This window comes from Dermacentor silvarum, chromosome 11, assembly GCF_013339745.2.
Source record: "Dermacentor silvarum isolate Dsil-2018 chromosome 11, BIME_Dsil_1.4, whole genome shotgun sequence".
Lineage (NCBI taxonomy): Eukaryota > Metazoa > Arthropoda > Arachnida > Ixodida > Ixodidae > Dermacentor > Dermacentor silvarum.
Window position 1 is genome coordinate 104,284,035 of NC_051164.1, and position 16,024 is coordinate 104,300,058.

Below are 16,024 nucleotides of genomic sequence, written 5' to 3' on the forward strand. Positions count from 1 at the left end.
TATAGAGGAATTAAAAACCCTACACCACACTATGTGATTGAAGGGGTTAGATACCACGATTAGCTGCAAGGCAAATAAGCACTCATTTCTGGTACCACTGTTATCTCTGTAAAAGAGAAAAGCTCTTCCATTCACAATAACAGACCTGCTGCTTTATTTCTGCACTTAATGGGCAGACATAAAATAAAGTAAACGTTCCACGTCATAATACAGTCGCGTACTCACAATCATTCCTTCCTAGGACTTCGATCGACCGGAATAATCTACCTGCATCATTAGTAAGCATCAGTGACCCCACTCGTTTTAACAACGCACTAATTAACATAAGGTAAGACATGGTACCAAACGATATAATTACGTACTTCTTCGTGGACATTGCCTGTTGGGTAAAGTTTAGTCTTTGTGTACTTAATTACGTCGTATTGTGTGAGTGTTTTCTTTTTCCGGTTGGTATGTAAATTTTTTTGCCTGCACTGTGAATTGTAGAACTAATCCTGTATTTTTTACTGTTGCATTGTGTTCTCACCCCTACCCTTTGCAATCTACTACTATGTAGATTGAGGGTCTCACAGATAAATAAATAAATAAAATAACTAAATGCATCCGAATGAAGCGTTGACACTTAACACCTATGGCGCTTTTGGACCAAAGAATCTCTAACAGGGGGCCTAGTACGGGGCACGATAACAGATTCGGTATCCCAAGCAGTCGGTTCGACCTTTGACACAGACTCCGCGGACAGACTCCACGTATATGCTTTGTCTTTTTACCTCTGCTTCAAGGAGGATTACTGTAAAAAAAAAAATGCATTTTCGTGTATGGATCAGTAACACAACTGCTCTTATTTATTTTTATTTTGAGATAGAGCTTCTATATGCTTTACACAAATTCTGGCACAATAGGGCAGCCTGCCATATATCGAATGCATGAGCGAGACCGTTATCTGTGCTGCTTCTATCAAAAAGATCACTCACGCTGATTTCGTGAATCATGGCAGTGCTGGCTTCCTTCAGGTGCATTTGTATCTTGTTGTAGAAATAATGAGCTTCCAACTTGTTGAGCTTCCCGGTTTTGATCAGGCTCAGACCGTAGGCGATGTGTGGATTCGATCCGGTAGCTCCAAGAAGATCCAAGAACACGTTCCTGCAGAGCACACAGGAGCAGCAATGTAACGTATCCTATGTTAGTGCGCTGAGCATTCTTTGGGAAATTCACGCCAACTTGGGCCACTGGTATGTGCCCTATGTATGTGCCTAAATAGTCGACGTGAGCCATTGGGAATGAGCTACTGAATAGATCCCGAGATAGACAACCAGAACAAGAGCCAAGAAGTCAAGGAGTCGGCATCAAAAGCACACGAGCATGGAGAAACGAAGTGAGCAAAATAAGACCAGACCATGCATTGAGCGAGGAGGGTTGACGTGCACAGAAGTGGAGACGCTGCGGTAACGCAAAATTGAGGAAGTCGGCTTCACAAAAGCTAAAAATTGCGTAATACGGTGTGTTGCTATATTGCTTTGATGCTAATTGCATTGGCGTCGACATTCGTCGTGGCAAGGGTGAACCTCAGCCATGACAAATGTCTCTACAAGAAAAACAAAAACAAAAAAAAAAAAACATGAAGTGACGTGATACAAAGTAGCAGAAATGTTGCATTGCGGGCAACGTATTTCAAAAAAAGAATGTATGGGAACCTCTTAGAACTGGTCGGCCACCAATTGGGTGAGGAGCGCACATTTTTGTTAATATCCGTGTCTATGTTTGTGAAGTTGCTTAGTCCCTGGAACTTGCTATAATACTTCGCCACCGTTGCTTTTCCGCCCCGCTCTCGCATACTTGCCGCCCCCGCCGACCCAGGAAAGCGTGCTTTTATCTCCTTAGGAACGAAAATTACCGCATGCTGTCTTTGATGTCCTCCGGCGCCGTGAGGACGTGGTTCCGGTAGACGTCATCGATGTCCTCATAGTCGAAGGATGAGAACGAGTGAAAGGCGATGAGGAACAGGCCTCCGCTGATCTCATTGTCGATGTCCGGGATGTTCTCGTTGGAGTACTCAAGTCGCGCCTGGGCTCGCAGGCCTGCCAAAAACTGCAGACAACGTGAGACAGCTTACGACATTGGCACGAATGTAACTGTTGTTATGAGAGGACGTTAAGACGTGCAAGCAACGGCAAGCGACTAAGGGGAGTCAGCGATAGCATAACTGAACGGACAGTGCATAGACGAAAGGGATAAATTCATAGTTCATGATTTTTTTTGTTTTCGTTGAGGAATGCTTGACTTACTTCTTATATTTTAGAAATGTTGGCAGCACATATGTAATTTTGGATAATTTGGGTAGGCATAACACATGGGTATTTTGAATAAACTAGAATATTCTTTTGCACGGATGAAATTATGGTGAAGTTAAGACTACTTATACAGCCATTAAGGCAGTTCTCAAGTATATGGGGCAGTGGAGAGAGGCCATTTTTAATCTTAAAAAAAAAAAAAACAGGGCAAAAAAGAGGGGTATAGCACTTTCAGCATAGTAGGATGTCGGGGTCAAAGGACACAGTCTTCCTGCAGACAAAGGCAGTCACTCTTCACATGAAAGGTAACAAAAAGACGTTCCACAAGTTTTTGCTGATATCACACACCGAACATCGGACACCCCCGCCAAAGGAAGACCATTAACCTTACCGTCTCTTACTTTCAACCGAAGCCTGTGAATGCTCTGTAAGACTAAACACTTCCTTCATCAGCGTTTTCAGTAAGGCTTCGGAGGCTGCGGTGATCTCGTAGTGGTGTCAGTGGTCCAGATAAATTCTGACCACCTAAATATGGAGTCTTCTTGAAAGGTTCCACACCCATTTCTCCGACTCGTTTTAATGACATAATTATGATAGCCAGAACTAAAGACTATGAAATATTTTTTCGGACAACCTCCTTGAAGTCCCAGAGATGTAATCAGAGGACTTGGTTTCCCATTAGTTTATGTACTGTCTTGTCTTGTAGCATATAGACAGTAACACCTTTTTCTGGCGACCAACAAACTGGCTTTAAATTCAGCGGAAGCGCAACATGGCGGTGCGACTGTGTCTCAATTTATACCCCAGTCACACGTCACACGGGGCACTTATGATCGCGATCGAGCCTGATCCGGATCAAATTTCGCAATTGCGATTGGTTTCCTTGCGCAAGCTGCGAAAAAAGCGATTGCCAATTCCGATTCCGATCGGGCTTGATTGTGATCGACAGTGCGCCGTGTGACTGGGTTATCACAAAATTTGAATTCTGATACTTTACATGCGAGAACTACGATATGATTATGAGGCTCAACGTATATAGTGGAGAACTCCGGATTAATTTTGACCACCTTGGGTTTTTTAACGTGCAGCTAAATCTATCTACACGCGCATTTTCTTTCTTTCTTCCCTCCCGATCCAAATGCGACCACCCCGGCGGGATTGAACCTTCGACCTTGAGCTCAGCCGCGCAACGCCTTAAAGCCACTGGGCTACACCGCGGCGGATGTGGGGTATTAGTCGTGACTGCCACTGAAGATAAATTCCGGCATGGCTTCCCTTCTCACCTCAACAGACCACACCCGACACCCCTTAACTTTCACTGACTCTGTAAGTTTGTATTTCTCGTCACCGCAAGGCAGACAAAAATGTCAGCGAAGCCTTAATCGATAACACTTTGCGGTAATCTTACGTGTTCTTTGATGGAGCGGAGGCCGAAGTACGTGATGAACCCGCTGACGCGCTTGAGGTCTTGCGGGTCGTCGTAGTCCGGCGTCACAGGGAACTGCTGCGCTAATGAACGCTCTTTTTGTATTTCTCCGGGCAGTGAGAGTTTCTCCGTCATCTCGCCTTCTGTCTCCAGGTCCAGGGTGCGACTAAGTGAGTGGAAATTTTATTTCTGTCATCTTCGTTTGAAATGAGCCTGGCTACAAGTAGACCTCGCCTTTTTGAATCTTTAATGCTCGCTCTTGTTTTACACTAATAAACATACCCACTATGCAGTCAAGCAAGTCTGGTTCGTTTCTGCTCAAAGGTAGCGGCTCGCGAAAAACAAAACGCCGGGTATATTATATAGGGTATCCTTTGTTTATAAAGAATTTTTCTCTAGGCATAATCAGAAAATAACGTAAAATTAATCAGAGCTCTGCATCGTCGCAAAGCTGCAGCTGTGTTTCTGAAAACTTGTATGTAGTGGTTGGTCGACCCGTGTATGACCAATTCGGTGTAAGTGCAAACATATTGCTGTGATTGTAAAGGCGCTCCACAGTTTTCTGAAATTCGCGTAATCAAGCTACTGTTCTGCAATAGAGCAGAGTGGACAAATCATATAGCAGAGGCCTTCTATATTAATAAATGTAGTGACGCCTTTATAAGGCAGGCATCGATTTTATTCCCCGAAAAACAGTCGCACTTTGTAATTCTGTAGACTATATGAGTCGTTTCTTCTTTGATGTGTCCTCCAGTATGCAATCATCGCCTTAGTTTTAATTCACTCTTAAGGTTTATCAGTTTTTCGGTTTATGATACATTTACTTTCGTTTTCTAATACACCACAGTTAGTTTCGAAATAGCGCTTCTGGTAAAATTAGTCTGTGTTTCATCTATCGTGCTTTGACATTGAACGCAGCTTCTTTTGAGATTGCACAATAAAGTTTTGATTGATTGGTGGATTGATTAATTAACTTATTGATTGACTGATTGCATTAATGATTGAACATGGTTGCATTCGAACTTACCTAACATTCCATCTTGCTTACAAAACTTGCTTTACTCGCTAAAAGTGACCTGCACTGTTGTAAATGGGATCTGCGCCAGCGAAAACGTAAGGGACGATGCTCACTTGAACACGACGCGGACTTCCTTGCCTTCGTTGTTACTCCTGAGCATCTGTGTCGACTCCGACCAGGCGTGCTCGATCACGTATCGCTGAGCGGTTCCCTTGAGGGCGTAATAAACCTCGGATGTGTCCGCAAGTTGATACTACGGATACATCAAGAGAATAGGGAAGAATTAGGCGCCGATCATGTGATACACCGTTCCGTAGCCTAGCATCGATGATGTCGCTGACGAGGAACATTGGCGCAAACAAAAAGACAACTCACACGGGAAGAAAAGACAAAGAGTAGCTCTTGTCTTTGTCTTTCTTCCTGTGTGAGCTGACTTTTTATTTGCGCTAATGTTCCTCGTCAGGAATGCACGACCAACTAGCTCAACAATTAATTCCGTAATGTCACACAGCGTGGATACTGCATTTGAAGTTAATATTGCAACAACGGGTGCTTTGCTTAGTTTCCGTTACGAGATAAAAAGCACTTCTTAGATTACCTATAGGGCCACAAATAACGCAGCTAAGCGTACGCTTTTACTATATGTACAAATTTGCGACAGGTGGACGAAGCCCGTCGAAAACGTGAGACAGTTATGCGGCACAGCTTACTGTAGACTTGACACAATTTTGTCGCATCTGTACAAATGATAAATATATGTAACCACTACTGCAGGAAACATGTTGGCCACACGTTTCATAGAGCTTTCATTTTCAGCATCAGTCCTTAGTAGCATTTACTAGCTTCAACTCTTGGAATAATGATAACCAGTTGAAGAATTGGGCTTTCTGCAGTGCGCGGTATGATGGAGATGTACAAAATTGGCTCGGATACATCACTATCTTCTTGAAGGGCTTTAAGAACACGTTGATGGATGCTTTATTTCATTCCATTAGTGCTGTGTCACTTGACGTGAGTGCGTCATGTGGTGTGTATTGCTAGACATTCATTTTAGACGATAGCGGCAAATGACAGTGCTTTAGAGTGACGAGCACTAAAATTTATGCTGGACCTGGCTGTTGAATTGAAGATTGTTTTTTTTTGTCACTTACTGTCCTCTGAGCTTCGCACTTGACGCAGACGGTGCCTTTCTGCCGTCCATAGGTGGCGTAATTTCCGGGGTCACACTTCTCAAGGTTTTTCGCTTTGGTCACCTCGATGTGGCCGTGGTCCTCGTTGTGCACAATGTACTGGGTGTCGCAAGGACCATGCAGACCGTCCTGTATAAATTGAAGATGATATATATTGCAATTTCAGGTATTCTTTTAAACATTTAAATCTTATACAGTGTATGGAGCTTACTGTTAGAATATATATATATAATAAGAAGCCAACAAGCAATGACACCAAGAACAACATAGGGGAAATTATTTGAACTTAATAATTGAATTAAAGAAATCATAAATTAACGGAAATGAAAATGGGTGAAAAAACAACGTCTCACAAACCCTGAAGGTATTGACAGCATTTCCGTCACTATAGTAAAATGTTGCACTGGACGTTAAGTCATGAGCATAAACGTGTTCCCGGAAATGAAATATTAAAGTTGCGTAGTCTGTTTGAGTCGCAAACTGTCCCGGCCAAAGCGTGTCACTATAAAATGCTCAAGCCTTTATGCCTCATCAAGAAGCAACGTACTGCTGCAAGTTGTCATGCTTTGCGGTGCACGCAATGATTACGTGCAGTGTTTCATCACTTCGTGATCGCCGCTTTCTATTTGTCGAATGTTTAGCACTATAAATATCTGTTTACGTTTACATACGTGGCTGTGCCGGAAGCAAGCGGCGTTTCATCTTTATTTTTTATTTCCTCGTACATGTTGATTCCTCCTAACATGAACTTGTCTAAGTCTTTTTTTTACGTGTACTACTTGACTTGTCATGAACCTTGCAGTTTGGGCTGTCTACAAGATTTCCTTTCCATATACATCAGGTCTGACTGTGGTGCACGCGTGGCAGGATTCACAGCAACTACTTGAAATTTTGCGTCTTGTAGTCATTTTAATTTCCAGCCTTAATGTATTGCTTTTTCATCATTTCTTAGCCGCTCGAGTTTGCTTTGAAGATTTTGGGACAGCCAGCTCATCAGGGAACCAGTTTTCTCAGCTGTACGTCACCTAATAAAAATTTGGAGGACGCTTAAGCTTCGCCTTGAGTGGAACGCGATAGCATTCAAAGAACGCCAAATGCTTGTCAGGCTTCCCGACAACTGCAGCTTTTCTTTTCCACCTTCGCCTCTGCGCGCCGCCACGGCCATTTTACGCTGCCGAGGAGGCGAGCGCCATCTGGATGGTGTTTCTGCAAGTAACCTACCAGGGCGCGCCGATGTACGAATGGTACAAATACTGGAAAATGGGTTTGCGCTTGAATTTCCTCATAAATAAATTATGTTTCCTCGTATATTCAAAGTACAATCGAACGCTATCATGCCTGTAGGTTGTGTTTAAGTCGTACTTTACGATTTTTCTGACGGATTTTACTTCGATAAATTCAATTTTCTTTACTAACGCCTTTGCGCCACGCGGACGGCCTGCGTGATCGGGCTGGTTCGGGATGATTTCTCCGTCACGGACGCCTGGGCTTACGTTAACACCAGATTTTCTGCGACACGGGACCCTTAACGCTTTCGCGTTAAAAGCACGTTTTTCCGGCTCACTCACCTCTTGGACGTGGTACTCCCGGTCATCCGGGTTCTCGTGGCGGCCCTTGACTAGGTCTAATTGGAACAAAGACAGGATGCCTTTCTTCATGTTCCGCACCCAAAGAGGCTCGTTTTTGTCGATTTCAATCTCATCGACCTGCGATGCATTGGCGAACACGTGGTTTGCGTTGAAAGCAACAATGCAACAATTTCTTCGAGAAACATTGCAAATTTCTCGTTGCGCTGGTGTCACACAGATATTAAGCAGTTACATTGTTCGAACACACACAGCTGCTGCAAAGGAGTCAAATGCAAAATCTTGAGAAAAGAATGACCGTACTTCCTGGCACATATAACTGTGTTCATATAAGGCCACTGTGCCCCTGTATACTTTTCCCTGTCTCTCCCTAACCATTTACCTCAGCTTCGGAGAAGCATCCTAGATTCTAGCTTTTCCGGTCGACTTCTCCACCTTACTTATCATTCACCATTTCTGTCTCTCTCTCGGGGCAATGTTTTAAACGACCGTACCTTTCCTTCGTTGAACTTGGCAGCAAATGGGCTCTCGAGTGCTCCGACCAGATCTTCGTGGCGGCCATACTTGAACTGGTGATGAGCGACGTCGATACTGTCAGAGTTGAAGGCTTCCGCTTCGAAGTCGACGATCTACAAGCAGCAGTGAGACACATTCAACTGAGCGTTTGCCCCCGCATTCAAGCCCTTCTGTTAGCTCTCGATTGGCTGGCCTAACCAAACCTTTTCCAAAGCGCCCAAAGAGTTTTGCGGCAAAGAACGATGCAGCGCACTATCACAAGAAGGCCGTAGCAGCCATCGGTTGGTACACATGGTAACTTCTAAGTGGTTGTGCACAGCCGAAAAAATGCAGTGAACCTCTTGCTGCGCTTACCGAGAAGATGGTGTGGTGTTCCTTCGGCTGCACGACGATCTTGCTCGTGAATCCGACGCCTGCGGACTGCAAGGGCTGCTCGGGATTTGCAACGTGCAATGTCCCCTTTTGCTTGTACACGTACTCTTTGCCCACGTCGAAGCCTGGGAAGCATGATATCTCGTTACCTCATTTTGTATCGCAAGGAATCGCGCCCCCTCAACAGGATAGAATGGATCTAGGCTTGTACTATTGTCACTGAGCACCACGCTGGCTCTACTGAAGTGTATTATACTTCCTTTGAAGAGAAAAAAATACCTTTATCCGCTTATAGCGACGGAATGGGTAGACCAAAATGTCTGCGCTTACATTTTCTTTTCATAGGGCTTAAGGTCAGTTTCCACGTCACACAAACGCAATGTGTACCAATGAACGGTGTGAGGAACATTCTTGAGCGACCTTGTATTAGAGCACTGCACGGGCTCGGGCTTACCCGAAAGCCCGGGCCCGGCCCGGCCCGCGGGCTGGGCCGGGCCGGGTAGAGGACTTTTTTCACGGGCTCGGGCCGGGCTCGGGCACGGCGTGTGCTTTTTGACCCGGGCCCGGGCCGGGCTCGGGTTTTTTGACGCGGGCCAGGGCCGGGCTCGGGCTTTCTGCGAGTTATTCTCGGGCTTCTCAACTCTGAAAAACATGTATTTTTCGGTCTCGGGCCGGGCTCGGGCTTAAGGTAAAGGGGTGGCGGGCAGGGCCGGGCGGGTAAGGTAGATTATTTCCGGGCCCGGGCCGGGCCCGGGTCTAGCCATAAAAGTTTTGATCGGGCTCGGGCGGGCCGCCCGAGCCCGATCGGCCCGATCGGCCCGTGCAGTGCTCTACCTTGTATTACCTACGCCCTTGTGGTAAGTGTTACCGAGGGCTTTGTATATTAGCTATATAGGGTGTTTTTTTTAGCTGTAATAAAATGTTAGAAATTGCCTGTGACAGATAGAACAATTCTGACCCTTGATATAAATTACCCAATGAGGCTTCCATTATTTCAACGAAAAGTTGAGATGCTTAATTGGGAGGTTTAGCTTGCTAGCGAAGGTCTGGAGAGCCGGAGAACTCTTCTCGATCAAGCCCAGCGAGCTGCAGAGACCAGTGGAGCCCTGAACTGAGGGACCCACCCACCGCCAAAATCCCCAAGAGAAATAAACTTTACCCTACTGCTAATTAAATAATTAACATAAATATGCTATTAACTTTTAAAATAATTAATTTACGGCACACATTTCAATTTACGAATTGTAGGTAGGGATCATGCCAGGCTTATCCTGTTAAAACAAATACTGAGGATGGCACCGGTTGCAAGATATAGGTCGTCAACCTTGCGGCATAAATTCACTATTTTTCCACTTACTTTTTAAAGAAAGCGCTGCTTAATGCACTGAAGCACAAAAATAACTCGGACGCCAATGCATTTCATCGGACACATTGAAAATGATCGAAACTGGTGTAGCCCTGAGAATTCCTTCCAAGTGAATATCCCTTGCACTAGCTACAATTCGTAGATTGAAGTATGTGCCGTAAAACGATTAATTAAAACTTAATAGTTTAATTATGTCGATAATTCAATTAAGAATTTTGATTTCTCATCGAAGTGATGATTGCCTCATTGAGTAATTTAATTTACATCAAGGGATATAAATCGGCTATCTGCCGAAGACTATTTAAAAAAATTTTTTGGTGCAGCTAAAATAAAACACCCTGTATTTGAAGCTTATTTGCAACTGCATTCCAAGTGCCCTGCGCACAACGAGAACAATTTTAACGCCTTTAAGCAAGAGCAGCGTGAACTCTAGTGTCTCTAGCGCAATTTTCTAGGCGTCTGTGTGCTGTGATGTATCAGTGAGCAGGACATATCTATGCGCGCCACACTTACCTGCCTAAGGCGGTTATGTCCTTCGAGTACTGAAGAGGGCCACGGGCTAACGTTTAAAAAAATAAAGAAAACAACACTCAACTCAGCACTGAGCTTCCCATGTGAACCACAGTGAGGCAGAATTAGCTTGTTCTTCTTGCTCTTTGTACTCACTTCCGCCAACCAGCCTCGAGCCATCACTGAAATATAATAATCTCTCTATATACACACGCTTCTCGCGTGCAAACAGATCGCAGTAGTTATATAACGTGCACTATCATTTTACTTATCGTTCCCCTACGCGGAGTAACACAGAGGCGTAGCCCCTCGGGCGAAGTCCTAACCCTTCTGATTAAGACATTCCTGTTTAATAATTGTGACACTACAGACTCGCTAGTTGAACTACGTAGCGAAGCGAACAGCCAAAGTTTTGACGCTGCGACACCGCTATCAACTAATTACTCGCTTCCTTCATTTTCCCCAAAAAGCTTCTGACGTCACTTTAGGTTCTGCGGAAAAAGCTGTTTTTCTGAGCCATTGCGAAAAAAAAAGAAAGAAAAAAAGAAGACAGGAAAAAGATAACGTGCCAAAGTACTGCGGCCTTCTCCTACCTGAAGTGGCCACAGAAAAAAAGAGTATCCATAGAATCTTCATGATGGTGACTCAACAGCTAGCATCCATTCCTTTTGGATACTACGTCCGAAGGATGCTTGCGCAGTCACTTTTGTGTAGCAGTGGTCTGCCTAACTCGAGAGATTCTCGCGGGAGGTTAAGAAGCATAAAGGGGAGGGTGAGTCAGCTGAGGGCGATGACTGGCCTGCGTTTGGAAGAGGGTAGATAGGTCTTCCCGTGCCTCGTGAGACATTGGAGCCCGGCTAGAGCGTTTCGGACGAAGAGGCAAGAGTGCTTTATGTCGGTGGTCTAGCGGGACTAACACGGCCTTGTCATCGCTGTATCTGCTCTTGGTTCATATTTCAATGATTGCAAGAGTGCGATCTTCTTGTGTGTCGCAGCGCAGGACCCGTGTAATCTAGTGACCACGCATCGGGAGGTTCCTCTAAATGTCCGGATAAAAATAGGGGGGACACGGAGGACGATTCGGGCGAGTCGGAACTTCACCCCGATAGCAGCGAGACATGTTGTCGTTCTTATTATGACGTGTCGCGTTTCGTTTGCGATGCAGTTTTAATTGCAAGACAGCGCTAGTCTCGCCTATCTATCTCTTTCTGAGTCTTCGTTTATCGTGCGCTGCTACTACGGAAACACTAAAGCTTGCGGTCGTCTTGCCTTAGTTACTGTCTGCTTTGACGTTTTGTGGCATTCCAGACTGCCGGCTGCTCCCGATACCTCTTGCTTCGAAGCTCTCAGCAATGATGTGAAAAACAACAGGGTGTTGAGTCGGCGATGACGAGGTAATATCATCGTGACTCCTGCACTTGATATAGGAAACCTGGAGGAGGGGGGGGGGGGGGGTGCACGAAGAGACTTTCGGAATCACGCGGAAGGATGCATATCGGATAAATCAGCCGTTGCATTAGTGCTATCTACAAAAGATAAAGCGACACGTGTTTACCGGCGTCGATCCGGCACCCGTGAATGTTTGATTCCTAGTATCATAATTGCGTATGCGAGAGGAGACACGCTTGCGCGGAAATTTGAAAAAAAAAAGCATGTCTGTATAAAAGAATATCTCAGTGGCTATGCCATTCCACGGATTAGCGCGAGGTCGTGGGTGCGATTCCGGCCGCGGCGACCGCACTCCGATGGGGGCGAAACGCCTGTGCACCATGCCCACACGTTTGTGTACCACGCCTGTGTACCACGTTCACAATCACCGCGCTCTGTGCGCACGTTAAAGAGCACCAGGGGGTGAAAATTATTCCAGAGCACTCGACTAGTGGGTCCTTCGTGATACATTGTGCAGTTTCGGGTCGTGAAACCTCGCAATTTATTTTTTAACTGGGACAGGAACAGCCTCTCACAGCGCTGACCGCCACACTGTTCGATTGTTTGTTGGTCAGATGTTGTTCGCTCACTGCGCAAGTATGACCGAGAATCCAGGGGGTTGTCGAGGTGGGCGAACTGGTTATATGATGCATTGGGCTGCCGGAGATCTGCAGTCCAACAGCAAACTTTTCTGAAGCAAATTGATTATTGCTGGAATTCTGTCTCATAAATTTTGTGTGTAAATCTTCATGAGCTTCCTTCGTTGAGCTTGTGCTCTCTGGGTTATGTGTTTGGGAATAGGAGTGATTGTGATAAGTTCTATGGTCTTCTGAGAGATATATTTGGTGAGCACAAGGGGAATGTCTGAGTCCATGTCGCTAAGTGATCGTAAGATATCCCTTCTTGCCCAGACCGAGCGTAGTCGTATCTCTTGCTTCTAGCGAGGCAGGCACATGATTTAAGTTAGCGATTTGACTGTTCAGATGTCATGGAGACGTTTTATGCTCGGGTCTATAGGAATTCTGTGTGCTGTCTTGGTACCCTTGTGGAAGCGCGCATTGAGTTGGCCTGCCTGCTTGTTGGTGAAGGTTGTATACGGTGCATGGTAGCACAAAGGAGATGGCAACAGGACGTCCCAGAGCCGCAAGGCATCCATTTCGCAAAGCCACTTGTGGCGATTAGTGACCCGGCGAAGCATGTGAAGCACCTGGTTTCCTTGTCTAAGTATACGTTGCTTTGTTCTTGCTCGTCCTCCGTCCGACTGGATGTGGAGGCTGAGAACCTTGAGTCGTTTAACTCTGGAAAGAGGCTTGCTAGTGTTGTAGAGTGTTACATCCGGGGGAAATTTCCATCGGGCATTTCCATCGGGGGATGCAAACTAGCATCTGTTGAGAATTTTTCCGGAGAAGAGCTCAGTCTATACTCCCTGCGCCTGCTTCGTCGTGGTATGAACTGCCGATTGTAAAGACTGTTGTTTTTCTCGTGGAGAGCAACTTTGCACCAGATGGTGACATCGTCGGCGTAGATCGTGTAACCAATGTTTGTTGAGTTTTTCAAAGCTCGGCGGATAGGCAGCATGGTAAGATTAAACAGCGTGGGCGAGAGCACTGAGCCCTGAGGGTTGCCTCTTTGCGGGTGCTTCGTCATGTCCAAGGCAGTGGGTTCCAGCTCTATCATGTACGTTTGGTCGCACAGAAAGCCTCTGTGCTCGCATGCTTCCGTATGTTTCCGCATACGGTGTTTGCAAACACTTTCAGAATAGCGTCGTAGCGTGGACCTGTAATGCTAACTTGTTCTGCTTTTAAAGGCGAAGCTTAAGCGTCTCCCAAGTTATTGATATGTCACATAAGTGCGAACATTAGACATAGTTACCTGGACGCTTACTGTCCGGTCTGCTCACACCAGTACACGGTTGCTTGGCAGGAACGATAATGTGTGTGTGCTAGGAGCGCGTGCTAGGGCAGCGGAGGACTGAACGCTGCCCTATAGCTCTGTTGCCAGCAATGCTTTCCACAGTCCTAAAACAACTATACAGGACACCATGTTCAAACTTAGAGAACATTCGGAGAATGTTAAGCGTCATGCATCCCGAAACTTTACCTTTCATTGGTTAATTAAGCGCGTCGCAAATAATTACCCCCCCCCCCTATTTTCATGCTTTATATGAGGTTCGCAGTTGGTTTTCCCGGTGACCTCGGCGAACTAAACTAGGTGGCTCATCTCTATTTGGCGAAAATAAGGGGAACATTAAGAGTAATGTGTAGACAAAGTTCAAACTGGGTCGGTTTATTGCGGCTTTTGCAATAAAGTACATATGCAAGTGTTCTGGACCGTTATGAGTTGTTATTAGGAGCTGCGCAGTATTTAGCCCGTTTCCCAAACAGAACAATAGATGCGAATAAAATTTAATTTAGCGAACATAAGTTACCACTATGGCAGATTTGTGTGCCAACCTTAAAGCATGGGGATCAAATGCAGTCTTTGTAAAAAAAATTTTTAACAAGTGCGCAAAAGCGCTTGATCGCCAATTCAGGCTGTGTTTTCCAGCGTCATGAGGGAACGTTACCTTTAACCTAGTTTACATTTCGTGAAGTAAGGGAAGCGTTATGGGTTATGTGTACGCGATGTTCAAAGTGTTTCGGTCTGTTGGGGCTGTTTCGAAATAACGCGTATTCAAGCGCTCCGTAGAGCTATACGGGAGTTTTACGAGGGGCCCAAAATTTGGCCCACTGCCCTGGCAGTACTGCGAATGTCACCGAGGTAAAAAATTAGCGGGAATGGGGGGAACGCAACGGCAAATGTGTGTGGATAAAATACAGCGTTTGCAAAAAAATGCAAGTGATAGAAAGTGTTGTATGATCATTGTCAGCTATGCTTCCTTGTTATTCGATATAACTCTACATTACCCGAATTTATTCTTGTCGGATATCGGGGTCATCTTAAGTACAATAGTTGAAGAAATATTCACGTTACTCGCTCAGTTAAAAGCATTATAAATAATGATTGAAACCTCGGATTTGCTGCTTTCTTTATTGCAATATGGGAAGTTCGTAAAGTTAGCTTCCCCGGTGTCCTCGGTGAACAACACAGAGTGCCTTGTTTCTATTTGTTTGAAATGAGGGGCTGGATTTTGGTAATATGTATGCAGAGTTCAAGAGAGAGAGAAAGGCAAAGGAAAGACAGAGAGGTAAAACAAAGGATACCTCCGGTTGGCTACCCTGTACCGGAGAAGGGGGAAAGGGATGCGATAGACGAAAGAAACAGAATACGAAAAGAAAAGAAGAGGGCAGCTTGCCCTAGTGGTGCAAGGCTGAAGTAAACAGCGGAGCTGGTGATCGACCTAGCTTCTTCAAGGTTTTACTAGGGTTGGCTAAGTGCTGCTAGCATAGAGTTTCTAAATAAAAAACCTAGAGGGAAAAGTGGCGCTAGTGTCTACGGGGGTTCTCCTGAACGTCGCCTCAACCTACATGGAAATGATGGGAAGTACAGGCTTCGGATTGACTTCTGTCTTGAAACTGGTGGCGTTTGCATGCGGCGCAGTAAACGAAGCTGTATTAAAACATTTTCGTGCAAAAATTAATTTTATTTATGTTGTGTTTTATATAATGCATAATACATTGAATAAAGTTTGTATGACTTTGAGATTGAAGCATGGTTTACCACCAGGGTATGCATCGTTCTGCCTGATTTAGCGCCATTGAATAATTATTTATTTACTTTCACAACAGCAATAACAACCATGCATGTGCTTATATAAAAAATACTCATCAAATATTTGTGGGAATAAAAATTTTGTATTATGAGAAAAGTGTTGCGCCTTAGAGAGAAATGTTACAAGTGTTGTCTGCTACGACGCCTGCTCGCTGCGAACGCGGGGAAAGTAAACTTTTCTCGCAGACGCACTTGCGTCTGCGCAGACGCACTTGCGAACTCTCTCGCTCTTTCGAAAGGCTGCATCGGCTGTCACGATTGATGAACGTCTTCGAGTACTTTTAAACACATCTGCTTCAGTGCTATCTTGGACGCTTGTGGCCTCTTACGAGCATGCTTCACTATATTTTATGTTGACGTACCGCTTCTTCTGAAGTGCACGCCAGCAACTGTTATGTCATGGCTTTGCGCTTACCCGTTTTGCGACAGCAGACTACAGCCAGGAAGCAGCAACCTTTCCTACCACAAGTAAGTTTGTGTTCTACGGATTGTAGCAACTGCGCTTGGAGCAAAACTAGCGAAACCAAACTGACAAAAATACCTGTAGACTAGTTCGCCAGTCAACAGAATACCAATCCGTAGCCTGTACTTCCCATCATTCCCATGATAG

General features: G+C 45.2%; 1 protein-coding gene across 1 annotated transcript in view; it reads right to left on the reverse strand.

The window, feature by feature from the left end:
- The window catches only part of LOC119432808 (vitellogenin-2-like), a 38,309-nt gene extending 27,297 nt beyond the window's left edge, over positions 1-11,012 (reverse strand). The window contains 9 exon segments of the mRNA XM_037699964.2: positions 975-1,143; positions 1,895-2,088; positions 3,700-3,883; positions 4,849-4,988; positions 5,887-6,054; positions 7,494-7,631; positions 8,006-8,140; positions 8,382-8,524; positions 10,869-11,012. Of these exon segments, the coding sequence (XP_037555892.1) occupies positions 975-1,143; positions 1,895-2,088; positions 3,700-3,883; positions 4,849-4,988; positions 5,887-6,054; positions 7,494-7,631; positions 8,006-8,140; positions 8,382-8,524; positions 10,869-10,911 (1,314 nt within the window). The 5' untranslated portion in view covers positions 10,912-11,012.
- Positions 11,013-16,024: the final 5,012 nt, after the last annotated feature.